Source organism: Herpailurus yagouaroundi, unplaced genomic scaffold (genome assembly GCF_014898765.1).
Source record: "Herpailurus yagouaroundi ecotype Mexico unplaced genomic scaffold, PumYag 139, whole genome shotgun sequence".
NCBI classification, from domain to species: Eukaryota; Metazoa; Chordata; class Mammalia; order Carnivora; family Felidae; genus Herpailurus; species Herpailurus yagouaroundi.
The window spans coordinates 9,447,736-9,462,719 of record NW_024412394.1 but is presented as its reverse complement, the minus strand read 5'-3'; the positions used below and the strand labels follow the sequence as shown (position 1 = coordinate 9,462,719).

General features: G+C 49.0%; 1 protein-coding gene across 5 annotated transcripts in view; it reads right to left on the bottom strand.

Moving 5' to 3' along the window:
* Positions 1 to 3,577: 3,577 nt before the first annotated feature.
* Positions 3,578 to 14,984, bottom strand: part of KLHDC3 (kelch domain containing 3) — an 11,838-nt gene continuing 431 nt past the window's right edge. The window contains exons 2-15 of one of the 5 annotated variants that reach the window (XM_040473557.1): positions 12,767 to 12,979; positions 12,414 to 12,590; positions 12,151 to 12,266; positions 11,901 to 11,972; positions 11,558 to 11,771; positions 11,391 to 11,477; positions 10,900 to 11,008; positions 10,704 to 10,777; positions 6,436 to 6,583; positions 5,647 to 5,713; positions 5,463 to 5,567; positions 4,787 to 4,861; positions 4,558 to 4,675; positions 3,578 to 4,111 (exon numbers count right to left, since the gene is read on the bottom strand). In XM_040473557.1, coding sequence (XP_040329491.1) covers positions 3,975 to 4,111; positions 4,558 to 4,675; positions 4,787 to 4,861; positions 5,463 to 5,567; positions 5,647 to 5,713; positions 6,436 to 6,583; positions 10,704 to 10,777; positions 10,900 to 11,008; positions 11,391 to 11,477; positions 11,558 to 11,771; positions 11,901 to 11,972; positions 12,151 to 12,266; positions 12,414 to 12,590; positions 12,767 to 12,920 — 1,653 coding nt within the window. In that variant the 5' untranslated portion in view covers positions 12,921 to 12,979 and the 3' untranslated portion in view covers positions 3,578 to 3,974. Of the gene's footprint in view, positions 4,112 to 4,557; positions 4,676 to 4,786; positions 4,862 to 5,462; positions 5,568 to 5,646; positions 5,714 to 6,435; positions 6,584 to 8,502; positions 9,130 to 10,513; positions 10,593 to 10,703; positions 10,778 to 10,899; positions 11,009 to 11,390; positions 11,478 to 11,557; positions 11,772 to 11,900; positions 11,973 to 12,150; positions 12,267 to 12,413; positions 12,591 to 12,766; positions 12,980 to 13,176; positions 14,133 to 14,209; positions 14,284 to 14,984 lie in introns of those variants that run through there. The other 4 variants (XM_040473554.1, XM_040473555.1, XM_040473556.1 and 1 more) reach the window with 4 other exon arrangements.

The following is a 14,984-nucleotide window of genomic DNA, read 5'->3' as shown; positions in this document are numbered from 1 at the left end:
AGGAAGGAGTGACCCAGGCATCCTGAGTCCAAGGTTATTGCAGCCAAGAGATAAGGGAGAAGGCTACAGAAGAAAGGAGGTGGGGAGGAGTGAGGAAGAGTCAGGTGGTAAGAGAGGGCACAGAGGCCAGACAGGGAACTGTGTGCCACCCAGGACTGAGATTTGGAATAGAATCTGTAAGGGAAACAGGCCAGGGCTCAGGAGAGTCAGGATGCCCAGGACAAGACAGCAAAACAGAGGGCAAACAGGGTAGCCACAGAAGGCCCATGATTGCTTTACTTTGCAGTATGGTGGCCCCATGATGCTGTTGGTGGTTCTCAGAGCAGAACCACCTGGTTGGTCCATGTTCTTCTATGAGGCAGAAGACAGGCAACAGGCACTGGGCCAGTAAAGACCTAAGCCTCTTCCCCTGCCCTCAGGACTTTCAATCCCTACAAGGCACACACTTCCTGCGTGACTTGGGACAGAAGTTTGCTACCCTGACCCTTTTGTGAGACCATTCTCATAGCCTCTATTTCTTTATCCCAGATCTGGTTTGCACATAAAGGATCACATATTAATTCCACTTATGTGAAATGCTCCAAAACAGGCAAATCTAGAGCCAGAAAGTGGTTTAGTGGCTGCCTAGAGCTGGGGAGACTGGGAAGAAATGGGGGAGTGTCTGCTAGAGGATATGGGGTTTCTTTTTGGGGTGTCAAAAATGTTACAAAATTGGGATGGTTACACAACTCTGAATATACTAAAAACCATCACATTGTACAAGTTAAATGGGTGGAGGAAGCCAAGTGTGTAATATCAATTATATCTCAATATATTCCCAATAAAAATCAAAAAGCAAGTAGACCGACTAACCCATTGCTGAAGCTCAGAGCTCTCCAATGACTCCTGTGGGCCCTTGATGAAGGGGAAGAGTAGCAGGCTGAAGGCGTGGTGGGGCCAATACAGCCTTGTGATGGACATGCAGGTATGTTCTTGACTACCTTTCATCTGAATCCCCCTCTTTTTTTTTTTTTTTTTTAATATTTATTTTTGAGAGAGAGTGAGCGAGCAGGGGAGGGGCACAGAGAGAGTGGGGAGACAGAAGATCTGAAGCAGGCTCTGCAAGGACAGCAGAGAGCCCAATGCTGTGGGGCTGGAACTCATGAACCACGAGATTGTAACTTGAGCCAAAGTCAGACACTTAACCAAGTGAGCCCCCCAGGCACCCCTAAACCCCCTTCTTATGCTTGGAAACCTCACACAAATTGAAGTTGAAGATAAAGCCCACCCCTCACCATATAAAAGACCAGATACTTGCTTTCCCAGCATTCCCCTTGCAGCCATATAACCAAGGTTTAGCTAATCAAATGCCTCTGCCAGGAATTTCTGAATCTAGAGCAAAACAAGAAGGAAAGTGGAATACCACTGGTGGCAACAGGGGCATCTTCACAACACTCTCGTTCCAAGATAGCATTTAGAGTGCTTTTTTAACTGCTCAGACTTAGCTGCCAACCAGATTTTTTTTTTTTTTTTTGAGCTTTTCTATTACCTTCTTAGTGTTTTTTGAGCCCAATAGTTCAATAGTCTTTTTCTTTTATCTGTCAGAATCTGTTCTTAGGATTGATCTATGTGGCATCAGGGACCCTGGAGCACTGGATCCCTCTGGGCAAGATAAAATATCCTGGTAGCTTTAGCCCTCAGCTTACAATCACTTGGCGGACAAACACTTTATGCTCATTTCATAGTTCAGTCATCAGAATTACATCTACTCCTCCATTCCAGAAGCATAAAGCATTAGATATCCTAGCTTCTAATTCTACCTCTCTTCCTTTTCCATGACTGTTTTTTAGATGTTAGTCTTTAAAACGTAGTCATTTCATGATTTATCACATTAAAAAACAAAAAACAAAAAACTATGCCCAAGGTGGGGCAAGATCAAGAGTTGCATGCTCTACTGACTGAGCCAGCCATCAATTTGTTTCCTGCTTGGAATTAATAGGGCTTTCTGAATCTTACTGCTTATAAATTTCAATTCTAGAAAATTCTCAGCCTCTTTAAAATATTCTCTTCTCTGGATTTCAGATTATATGTATTATACCTTCTTAATCTATCTTCCATGTTTTGTTCTTCCTATGTATTTTAATCCTTTCCTCAGTTTCCATTTCTCTGTATCCCTGTGTTCCATCTTTGTAACCTCAAATCTACTTCCGGTTCATTCTCCTTTTAGATGTGTCTAATCTGTTGCTTAACCATAAAGTTTCTTTCTTTTTTAAATGTTTATTTATTTTGAGAGACAGCAAGATAGAGAGAGTGCACGCTCATGAGAGAGAGAGAGAGAGAGAGAGAGAGAGAGAGAGAGAGAGAAAGAATCCCAAGTAGGCTCCGCACTGTCAGCATAGAGTCCAACATGGGGCTCCATTCCACGAACCATGAGATCATGACCTGAGCCGAAGTCAAGAGTCAGATGCTTAACTGAGTCACCCAGGTGTCCCATAAAGTTTCTTTCTTTCTTTCTTTTTTTTTAAAAGATTTTTAAGTAATCTCTACACCCAACGTGGGGCTCAAATTCACAACCCCAAGACCAAGACCAAGGGTCGCACACTCCACCAACTGAGCAAGCCAGGCACCCCAACCTTAAAGTTTCTAACTTCAAATAGTATATTGTTCATTTTTAAAAGCTCTACTTTTTGGGGCGCCTGGGTGGCGCAGTCGGTTAAGCGTCCGACTTCAGCCAGGTCACGATCTCGCGGTCCGGGAGTTCGAGCCCCGCGTCGGGCTCTGGGCTGATGGCTCAGAGCCTGGAGCCTGTTTCCGATTCTGTGTCTCCCTCTCTCTCTGCCCCTCCCCCGTTCATGCTCTGTCTCTCTCTGTCCCAAAAATAAAATAAACGTTGAAAAAAAAAAAAAATTAAAAAAAAAAATAAAAGCTCTACTTTTTATCAAACCAGTTTGGTCCTTTTAGATATTCTTTTCTTTAGTCATAGTTTCTCTTTAAATATAAGCAAGATATTTTGTTTTGTATTTTATATTTCTAACATCTGTCTTTGCTGGTCTGAGTCTGTTTTCTATTGTCCCCGATGACTCTTGCTCATGGTGATTTCTTCCCTTGTGTGCTTCATATTTTCACTGAAAGCTCACATTCCTTCAAATTTTATCTAAAGGAACTCCTTGAGGCTTGAGTTTCAAGTACAACCCTCCAAGTGAAGATTACATTTGCTTCTGCCAGGTGCCTGGAAGCACTACCAACCTGAGACCACTTCAAACTGAATCATTAATTAGCTTGAGGATTCTCTAGTCCACATGGGAGTAGGAACTGTAGATCCAAACAGTACCGACAACCAGCTGTGCTTCTACATTACTGGGGAAACTTTCTGTCCTCACCTCCTCTCTCCCTCTGTATCCAAAACCAAAACTACGTAGGTGAGCTGTGAGAGTGGTTTACCCTTTCAATGATCGTGTCTTCTTTGAGGTTTAAGTAGGAGGGGTCTCTGGTCTGATTTCCCACTTTATGGGAGCCTTAAGTTTGCTGCCAGCCCCCACAGATGGCCCACTGAAACAGTAGTTCTAGGCCGCTTGAAAAACCCACCAAAAAAGAATAATAAAAAGAAGAATAACAGGAATGTTTACAATTTGGCTCTTACATAAAGTCCCAGCACTAGGAGCTATCAACAGACTTTACAGCCTTCACTAGCCTCAAGATCACTCACTCACTCACTGGCCCTTTTTCTTCTACACCACGATCACTGGTTTAAAGCAAGGATGGGAGAACATGAGGACGTGATGAACCAGATCCAAGCAGAGAAAGTGTGCCAGGACAGAAGGCTGGGGTGCTCTTCTTCTCCAAGAGCCCTCTGGTCATCTTTGAGCCAATCTAGCTCAAGGGCAGCTATGATCCTTGCCCTTTCATGAAAAACAACTAGAAGAGGCCAAGCCCAAGTCTGTCCCCATAGATCCATTTCTCACTGGGGCAGTGGCAGAGCTGAGAACCGTTCCTCATTACTCTTTGTTCAAAGGGAGATGTCTCCGGTCCTTGCCTGCATTTCGGCGTCTCTTTCGACTCAAGAAGCTCTCTAACTTCTTACTACGTTTCAACTCCTTGAACTTCTCAGCTAGGACCAACTGGCGCTGATCAGCTAGAGAACAAAGAGAAAGAAAGCAGGTAAGCAAGGGAGGAGGCACTCCTCTTTTCCTTTCCCCAGGTCTGTACTTCTCAACCTCGATGCTGGGATACATGACTTGGTTGGAGTTCACTGGTGTGTGCAGCAAGCAGATTTTTTCTACCATTCCCTGCTTTCTCCATTAAACCAACTATGAGCTCCTTCTATGTGCCTGGCCCAGCATATGTAGGGGAGGCGGGAGAGATAAAAGCAACACTCCTTGCCCATAATCTATAATTAGGGATACAAGAATAGTTACAAATTAACTCCTCCCTACCATTTCTATTTTCCTCCAACTTCCCATGGGATCCAGCCTTCATGACTTCGTTAGGGAGCTCACGGACCCCCAATACAGCATGCTGCCTCTATGGCCACCCAAGCCTGTCCCTGTAACCAGCCTGTGACAGCTGTGCCCCACTTACATTTCTTCAGGAAGTATGGCCGATGGCCCTGCTGGGCCCGAGCCCGCCTCTCCTGCTTCAGGGCCAGGCGCAGCTCCTGCTGCCGCTTGCGTTCCTGCTGTGCCAGTTCTTGCTGCTCCTGAGAAGCAAAGACGAGGTGGGTGAGATGGGTGAGTAGGAGGGACTGCGAACCACCTCCCGTGTGCCCTGAACTGTTTTCCCCGCCCACCTGCGATTCTGACCCACTCACCATTCTCTGGAGCAGCTGCTGCAGTTTCTCGTGCTCTTGCCCTGAACGGTGCTTCTTCAACTGCTTTTTCACAAGCTCCACATTATAAAATGAATATGGCGGTTAGCAGTCCGCAAACGTCAACCAAAATGTTGTGCCAAGCATTATACTAAGAGGTTCACGTTTGTTAATGCAGTAACACTAAGAGATATGAATTATTTATTATCTCTTTATGATTAGAAAAGTGAGAGGGGCGCCTGGGTGGCTCAGTCGGTTAAGCGGCCGACTTCGGCTCAGGTCATGATCTCACGGTCCGTGGGTTCGAGCCCCGCGTCAGGCTCTGTGCTGACAGCTCAGAGCCTGGAGCCTGTTTCAGATTCTGTGTCTCCCTCTCTCTGTCCCTCCCTCGTTCATGCTCTGTCTCTCTCTGTCTCAAAAATAAATAAATGTTAAAAAAAAAAAAAATTAAAAAAAAAGAAAAGAAAAGTGAGAAGTTAAGGAACCTGCCAACGGTCACACGGCTGGTAAACTAATGAGCCAGGATTTGAATAGAAGCACATTTGGGAAGAGTTAAATCAATTAAGGAGAAATAAATCTGCCCACCACTATGTTCCCTGTTCCCCTCTGCCCAACTCAATAACCTGTAGCCGAGTTTCCCACCCCTGGAATCCCCATGAGCTGGTCTAATGTTCCAAACCTCTTTCTCTTTGGCTCGGATGTCATTCAGGAATTGATACGTTTTGTCAAACACCTCAGGATTATATTCCCCTGACAGATCGTCAAAGCGGGGGTCCCGGGCTACCTTTGGAAAGAACAGAGAGACTATAAATGAACTGTTCAATCTCCCCTCACTAAGACAGCCCTTCCTGCTTCCTCCTCACCTTCTTACTGATTGGAACAACTTGACGCAAAAATGGCACCCAAACCTTGGCTGACATTTCCAGAGGCCTACGGAGAAATTAAAAGACATGTCCAGGGTCTCCAGTCCTTTTTTGTTTTTTTTTAAGATTTTATTTTTAAGTAATCTTTATACCCAACGTGGGGCTGAAACTCACAACCCCAAGATCAAGAGGGGCACCTGGGTGGCTCAGTCAGTTGAATGTCTGACTTCAGCTCAGGTCATGATCTCACGGTTCATGAGTCTCAGCCCCACATGGGCTCTCTGCTGTCAGCCTGGAGCCTGCCTGGGATCCTCCGTCCCTCTCTTTCTCTCTCTGCCCTTCCCCCAATTGTGAGTGCTCAGTCTCTCTCTCTCAAAAATAAAAACATTAAAAAAAAAAAAAAAAAAAAAAAAAAGAGGTGTACACTCCACTGGCTGAGCCAGCCAGATGCCTTGGCTCTCCAGTGTTGTTTTTTGTTGTTGTTTGGTTTTTAACGTTTTTTTTTGAGAGAGACAGAGTGCCAGTGGGAGTTGGGCAGAGAGAGAGGGAGACACAGAATCTGAAGCAGGCTCCAGGTTCCAACCTGTCAGCACAGAGCCTGACGTGGGGCTTGAACTCACAAACTGCAAGATCATGACCTGAGCCAAAGTCGGCCCCTTAACTGAAAGGGCCACCCAGGCGCCCTCCCTGGCTCTCCAGTCTTGATCAAAGGCCTCCCATCTAGGAATGCAGACACCCACTCAAAGTCCCAGGTATTCTCAAATTCCTGGGGCAGGCCTTGCTCCTCACCTGTGCTTATCTGCAACACATGCATTTTGGACAGGTGGTCTAGAACTTGGCTTCTTAGTATTGTTTCCAGCTACCAACTGTTTGTATGTCTTAGTCCCCACTTTGTTCTGCAATTCCAACAGCTCTTCAAATGACATGTCAGATGTGTCTGTGGAAGGAGGGGTGGGGACACAACTCAGCACAGCATCTCCCAGCAGAGACATCATCCCACCCTCATTCCTTAAGTAACTGACCCTTTCCAATATCCCCATCAGGCCAATCACGACAGGCTTTAGGCAGCGCAGGTTGCAAGAGTGCTACACTGACACCTAACTTCCCAACCATTCCCACTACCTGCTAAGGAAGGTATACAAATGTACGGTTGGGGGTAGGCCAAGCCACGGTCCATTCTTTTTCATTTTCTTTTGAATCCTGCCTTCACGGTCTTCCCCACAGGGCATGTCTTCCTTGCTCAGTTACCACTGCCAGTGCTCTCCTTCATACTCTCAGCACCTCTCACCTCAGCCAGTGCTCTAGCCTCCTAACTGGTCTTCCAACTTCCATCTCCTCCCAAAGTTATGCTGGACAGGCTGGACAGGGGCATCTAAAATGCAAAGCTGATCTCATCATTCCTACCCCTTTTCCATACACATATGCTTCAGATCACATCACTTCAGAACTCAAGACTCCCTAATAGCTTCATCTTGATCAGAGTAAAAGCTACAGGCCTTATAGTGGTTTGAAACCCCCCATGTGACCTCACCCCAGTCTCTAATCTTGAGTCCTATAATCTCTTTCCCACTCCTCTCAACTAGTCTAGCACTTACTGAGCAAGAAGATCTATGATCCTGCCTCAGTTCCTTTGCATTCGATGTTGCCTCTGCTTGGAATCTTTATCCAGATGTATTTACTGTTTCCTCACCTCCTTCAAACGGTTGCTCAAATGTCACCTACTCAGTGACTGTAACTACCTAAAATTGCAACCCCTCCCTTGCTTTCTCTCCATAGCCATTATAATCTTTTTAAAAAACTGAGGTATAAGTCACATATCAAAATTCACCCTTAAAAATACACATTCCTCTGCTTTACCTTTTACTGTATTAATTTACTTTTTTTTAGTCATACTTTCTGAAAGATAAGTTCCATGAGAACACGATTTTTAAGATTTTATGTTTAACTTATCTATACACCCAATGTGAGCTTGAACCCACACCTCCCAGATCAAGAGTCACATGCTCTACTGACTGAGCCAGCCAGTCACCCCAGAACAGGAGTTTTTGAAGGCTTCTATTCACTACTGTGAATCTACAGCATCTAGAATGGCATCTAGCACAGCCCGCACACGATAGATGCTCAACGAAGATTTGCGAAATGTGTTAAATCCTGACCTACTAACCCCCAGCAACCAATGCCTCCCCAGACTGTACTTTTACACACGCGTTTTCTCTCTGCGCAAAACTCTCATCCTCCCTTTCAGAAACTGCCCAGGCTGTCCTAACCCAGGAAGCGCCTCCTCACACCCCACTGTCCCATTTCGTCGGCGGCGCTCCCCGCGGTGGCCTCTTACAGAGAACTAGGCAGTTTCACGGTCAGTGCGCCGCCACCTACCCTTCCCCCCGCCCCGCGCTGCCCCTCGGCCCGGCACGAGGCCCTCACCCTTCAGCAGGACCCCGGGCCCCACGCCCTCGCCATCCTCCTCGCCTCTACTGGCCCTGCGGGGAGACCCGAGGGCCGCCGCGATACGAGAACTCTCTCTCGGCATTGGCTTGTGGGACGCGCCGGGAGCGAATGGCGCCACTTCCGCCCTTGTGCCTCCCGCCCCGCCTCTTCCGGCTTCTCCGGGAGACGCGTCTGCGCAAGTCGGTGGTGGCCAGGACACTCCGGCGGGATGCACGCACTCGGTATGCCGTCGCCACCTTTTGGTCACATGGCGCTGGACCCCGCGCTCTAGAAAAGCCAGGGCCAGGCCTTGGTGGTATTTGGTTTCCTTTTGCTCTTGGCAGAGAAGGCAGAACCTGGCAGAGAAGCACCCTGTCCTTTCGCAAGCTTCTGCCATCCACCCCCATCGTATTCCACAAAAACAGATCACACGTTTGGAGATTTTTAATCCATTTTTATAAAATCTGAGCTGGCTGGGAGCGTCAGGGAACAGCAACAGCTCAGGGAAGGGTGGGATTATCTGCTGGTCCTCGCCTCCCCAGGTCAGGGAGAATGAGGGCATGGCAACAGTTGCAACTCCTCTCAGCTCCCAATCAATGCTCTTGACTCAAGCAGGGGGAGGGGGTGGAAACAAGGGTGGGGGAAGCTCCTGAGGCTCAGGCACTGCTTGCTTCTCCCTAATCCCCATTCCCTTCACTTCCCAACAGAGCCTGGCTGGCCTGGGGCAGAGCAGAGGCCCAGGAGCAGTTGGAAGGAGGTGTATGGGACAGAGCACCAAGGGGAAGGGGCCCTCGGCCCAAGGGGGTAGGGAACTAGCCCTCCCCCCTACAGCTCCCCACTGAGTTCACAGCACAGGAAACACCTCTAGTCCAACAACTCCACGCAGAGGTATACCGAGTCCAGGGACCAAAGGGGCAGGCAGGTGAGGGATGGGGAAGGGCAGTGAAGATAATAGCAGGCTCAGGAAGGGAGGCGGCAGCAACTTTCTCCTACCCATGGGAGGAGACGATGGGGCGACTGATATTGCTGTTGGTGGTCATGGCATTCAGCTCCCACCTGGAAGGCCAACAATGACAGGCAGAAAGGGCAGAAGAGTGGAGCCTCCACCCTCAAGCCCAGAATTGCTCAAACAAAGCTATGAACACACCAGTCCCTTCAACATCCTAAAGCTCAACCACCCACAGCCACCTCTTTCTTATAGCCTTACTGTTTGACATGATTGTTAACAATCATGGCCCCACCCACCACCAAATCTGGTATCACCCACTCATCCACCTGCCAGCTCATGTAGACTTCCTATCTATGTTTATATATGTGTGCTTATGCCCAACTCCTGGAAAAAACCATCTGTATACACACCTCAGTAAACTTCCCACCCTACCTTTCCCCCTCTGCTCAGATCCAACCAGGAATGCCTGTTTTTACTCTCAACTCCCAACCCTTTAAAGGCCCTGACTCCCCTCTCCTAGGCTTGTACAGACTTCCCCAGCCCTCCCACCACATTAAAATTAAATCCCTTTTTTCTCCCTTTCTTTTTGACAATTCTGTCATCCTACAAAGATTTACCAAGTACCCCCTTTATGCCAAGACCCTCACTACAGTCTACTTGGTATGAAATACTTGCACATGTGTCAATCCTGAGCAAGCCCATGAGCCATCAGTTCAGCCTTGTATACTTCGTGTCACCAAATACTGAACACCACCACCCCCCTCCCCCAGGCAAGTAAGAGTTAAACTGAACTGATACAGGAGAGGGAAGTGTCCATAATGACCCTGAAGGACACAAGTATATACCAAATAACTTTTGGTGCTTGATTTGGACCTAAGAATGGAATTCAAAGGGAAGTAGCTAGGAAGGACCTCCCTTAACTCTGGAACTAATGTGATCCAAAGATTCCTATACTTGTCTTTACTTTGCAGCTAACTTCAAAGATTTAATTGAACTTTCTCAGCATGTTAAAAACAACCATACAGGGGTGCCTGGGTGGCGCAGTCGGTTAAGCGTCCGACTTCAGCCAGGTCACGATCTCGCGGTCCGTGAGTTCGAGCCCCGCGTCGGGCTCTGGGCTGATGGCTCGGAGCCTGGGGCCTGTTTCCGATTCTGTGTCTCCCTCTCTCTCTGCCCCTCCCCCGTTCATGTTCTGTCTCTCTCTGTCCCAAAAATAAATAAACGTTGAAAAAAAAAATTTTTTTTTAAAATAAAAACAACCATACAGGCTCGGGTCTTAGGAAGTGATGCTTCTGACCTTGGTTTGAAACACCGGATTTTTTTTTCTTCATATGCTTTACCCAGCTGATAATCCTGTATCTCCTTTGCTCTCACTCTCAAGTACATTACATCTCCAGCAGAACAAAAACTTCTGTCCCCTCTATACTGAGAAACAAGTTCATCTGATCACACACTCTCAACCAATCCCTCCTCTCCAACCACTCACTGTACCTGATGTCATGGGGCAAACACGACTGGTCCAGGTTATACTGAATCACGGCCAGTTTACACAGAGTCTTCAGACTAGGGCCTTTGAAGGAGAAGTCAGAGAGAGGGATACGCTCAGAACCAAGGAAAGGGTCCACTCCTCAATGTCACCACCCAAAGACAGGGACACATATCTGGAAATATGTGTACTTACTAAAATCCAAAATGTGTAAATCAGAATGATCTATGAGGTCAAATTCATCTCCCAGGCCTTCCTCAGGAGATGGACTATAGGGATCAAAAAAGAGATTAAGGAAGGAGGAAAGATTACCCATGAGACCCTCCTCCTCAAATGCCTCCCATGCAGTCAGATTGGGCCCTTCCCCAAGCCCTCCCACTTTCCTCCTAACCTGGTACCCCCAAAGAGAACAATCTTGTCACCAACAATACAGCAGCACTGGCGCCGGCGGGGACATGGCCCCTTCCCCTTCGGTTCAATCTTTTTCCAGGTAAAGGACACTGAAGAGAAGTTTATATGGAGGTTTAATACCTGCCCAGTCCAGACATCCTCCCTACCCCCATGCTCACCCTCACCTACTTAGGATTATTTTTTCCCCTCCCCCAATTGCTCCTTGTTCTCCCTCCCCTTAAAGGCAGTGCTCTGGGGGCGCCTGGGTGGCTCAGTCGGTTAAGCATGTGACTTCAGCTCAGGTCATGATCTCTTGGTTTGTGAGTTCTAGCCCCATGTCGGGGTCTGTGCTGACAGCTCAGAGCCTGGAGCCTGCTTCGGATTCTGGGTCTCCCTCTCTCTATGCCCCTCCCCAGTTCTCTCTCTCTCTCTCTCTCTCTCAAAAATAAGTAAACATTAAAAAAAAAAAAATTTAAAGGCAGCGCTCTGTACCAGGGTTAAACTTCCAGAGGTCATGGAAATGCCGGTTCAGCCTTGCATTATAGCCACCAAAGATGTACAGCTCCCCATTATAACCAACTGGAAGGAAAGAGAAACGTGAAGAGTGTGAGGGCAACAGGTGGGAAAGGGGACCCCCACAGAGACCGACAGACACTCACAGGCTGAGTGGCTCCGGCGGCCCTCAGGCAGCACTGGAGTGGGTGGACAGTCCAGCCAGGCCTCAGTCCTGGTGTCAAAGACACGGATGCGGTTGCAGTAAATCTCATTGTTGGAATGGAATGGCCCAAAGCGGTCGGCACGGCCCCCAAAGACATACATGTGACTGCCCAGCATTGTAGCTGAGTGAAAGTCCCTCCAGCGTGCAGGGTTGCCCTGGACAGGAGCAGAGAGATAAAAGAGTGGGAGTCAGCACGGAGGCTAGGAGGGGATCTGCTCTCACTGAGCTTCCTATGATTTCTTCAATTGAAAGTAAGGACCTGGGAGGAAGAAGAAAAGGCAGACCTTTGTACAAATAAGGGTCCATGTCATGGTACTGGTATCCAGCTTGTGAATGTCATTGGAAAAGCAGTCCGCCTGAGTGGGAAGAGAAAGGAAGTGAAGAGAGGAATCAAAGAGGATATCCGTGGTGACCCTCTGACTCTTGGCCTCTCCCGTCAAAACCCGCAAACAAGCCAAAGCCTCCCATTCCACCACCCTTAATTTCCCTTTTTCTTATTCTCACCCTAAAGCTCTAGTTTGCTCCCAGACATACCAGCTGCTCGTAGCCCCCGAAAATGTACATGGTTTTGCCCAGGACACAAGCTGAATGTCCATCCCGGGCCCCAGGAACTGTTCCTGACACTCGCGGTGTGGACCACTTGTGAGTATCTGAAAGAGAGGAGAGGCTGGGTCAGTAAGCAACCTCTGACACCACTCCCTCCTAGACTCTAGAATGCCCTCAGCCCACACCTTTCCCAGCCCATTCCCCGGAGGCATCATTTGGCAGAACAGAGCCTCTCTGAGATCCATACTCACTGACGTCAAAGGCATAAAGTACATTGCAGGCTCCTTCGGTGTCATTCCGCCCGCCCCAAAGGAAGACCATGTCATCGATGAGGACGGTCGAGTGTCCATACCGCATGTAGGGTACCACAGGAGCCTGCCCACGGATGGCAGGCCTCACTGGGGGCAGCTTTGTCCAACGCAAGGACACTGTGGGCACAGTTCTGCTCAGCCCTGGAAACCTCCTTCCAGGCTGTTCACCTTTTCCCAAACCAGACATTCATTCCCCCATCCCCTTTGGCCATGGGACTGCCACCAAACCTCATTCAGCTGCCCGTTCCCCTCCCTGACATGGGTACCCAGGGATGGTCCCAGCATTAGCTTACCTGCGTTGAAAATGTGCACATCAATCTGCCGCAGTGTTTCATAGTCTTCACCAGAGCAGTAACCCCCGAAGGAGTATACCCGGTGCCCAACAGCCACTGCAGCATGGTTCACCCTGCGGGGCCCGCCCTCCAGGTGCACTGTCCACCGTAACATCCCCTGGGTCACTGGTTACAGCAACATGCCCCCCCGGCACGGCCTGCTGCCTCTGCTACCTGCACACAAGTTATGGCCATGGGCTCCTCAGGCAAGGTCTTTATCTGGCTCACCAGGACTCTGCCCAGGACCAGCCCTTGCCTCCAAGCGTCACCCTGGTGGCCCTCCCACACCACCTTTCCAAAGCTCAGGTAGAGGTCAGGGAGCTAGCCCTGGTCCTGTGTTCTCCCACAGTGAAGGGCGGGGCGGCTCTGACCTGATTGACAGCTCAGAATTTGCTGATCAAAGGTTCAGCATGGTCATCCCTTACTCATGGAGGCTTCACCGTGTCGCTGGCCTGGCACAAGCTGCAAGCACCGCCTGCCCTTCCCAGGGCAGTGCATTCTCTTGTCTCTCTGGCTCTGCTCCGCTTACTGCCACCTCTCTAAGAATCTGTGCTCTTTAAGGTGGGGAAAGGGATCTCAAAATACTCAGGGCTATTAATAGTGCAGCCAACCCCAATCGGTCCATTGAAAGCTGGCATGGGTGCTTCAAAGGAGAAAAGCTTTTGGCTTTTGGAGTGAAACAGTCCCCCCATCCAGGGCAGAGTGGATAGGGTAGGAATGATCCAGGACAGGGGGCTCCACGGATGGTAAGCCCCTCAAAGGGAGCTCTCGTCAAGCTAAGCTGTTGTCATCAGGGTCATCCAGGGCCCCTCACAGGCACGAGGAGTTCCTTTAACAGCTGTGCCTGGTATACTGCCAAGACTAGGAACTTAAGCCAGAAAGGTATGTGTCTGCTGGGGACTGAGGGGGTGGGGGTGGAGAGGAGGAATTTTCCCCTCCTGCTACTTCTCCAACCCCGCTATTGTAATAAAGAACAAGCTGTTTCAGCAGCTCTTCTCCCACTTAGATCCCTGAAAGGGGAATGGGGTAGGGGTGTGTGTTAGAAAAGAGAGAGGAAGGGGCGGGGTGTGGGGGAGCCCTTGGGCAGGACAAGAAATAGACTCAAGCATGACCTGCCAACCTAGTGATAATGGGTACATTTGAAGGCTCTGTCAGACAAATGTTCCTCCAATGGGTATTGCCTTCGTTGGCAGGCACCTGCTGGGTTTGAGTGGATCATCTGCTCCCTGCTCAAGAAGCCCTGGCAGAGCGAAGAACCTGGCAGAACCTCAGGCATAGAGAAAGCAAGTAAGGGAGGCCCCTCATAAGAAAGAGACACGGTTTTCAGCTGGCTTGCCAGCCCCCCTCCCCCTTCAACCTCCCTCAACCCCCCATCCCATGCTTTAAATAGCCAGCCTGCCAAACCTGAAATAGCCCCGGCAGGAAACCACTCTCACTTCATTACTCCTGTTCTCAATCCAAAAGATCTTGGATCTGGACTTGTGGGGACAGATAGGAGGTTGAACAGTTTAATGTGAGTCTTTTGTCTTCCCTCATAACTTCTACTCCCCCCTTCAGCTATGTCAAGGTAAAAAATTCACAGGGGAAGAGAGAAGCAATTCCATCCAAAAGTGGACAGATTCTTAGCTGCTTCACAATGACAACTCAAACTCATGGAGATAAGCCCCTACTGTCTCAGGGGCCCCATTTGTCTCTGGTTCTCCTGGATCATTGCTGCATTCTCAAGCTTCCTGCATACCCTTCATGTACCTATCCCCCTCCCTGGTCTCTTACAATGTCCACTCCCCATTTCTGGCCCTTCTTGATCTGTGAGCTTTGCAGTTTTCTCCTTTTTCCTTCTCCCACCGCACCAAGCTCCACCCCGACAGCCCTCCATTTTCCCTCTTCCACTAAGGGGAAAAAGGCGAATATTCACTGACCCCTTTCGGCCAGGGATATTCCTCCCTGCCTATGACGCTATCCCTGTCTTCTTCCAGTCATCCCAACACTCCCCTCCCCCACAATGCCAGACCCTCCCCTCCTTTTTTTACATTATCCTCAGCTTCCCCGTTCTCCTCATAGCCCGTCTTCCTTCCAATTCCCTTCAGTGCCTCTGCCAGCCACCAGGTCCCCCCCCACTCATTTCCTCACCATCCTCCCCCAGTCCTTCTTTCCCCATTAACACTCTCCTTTCCCATCA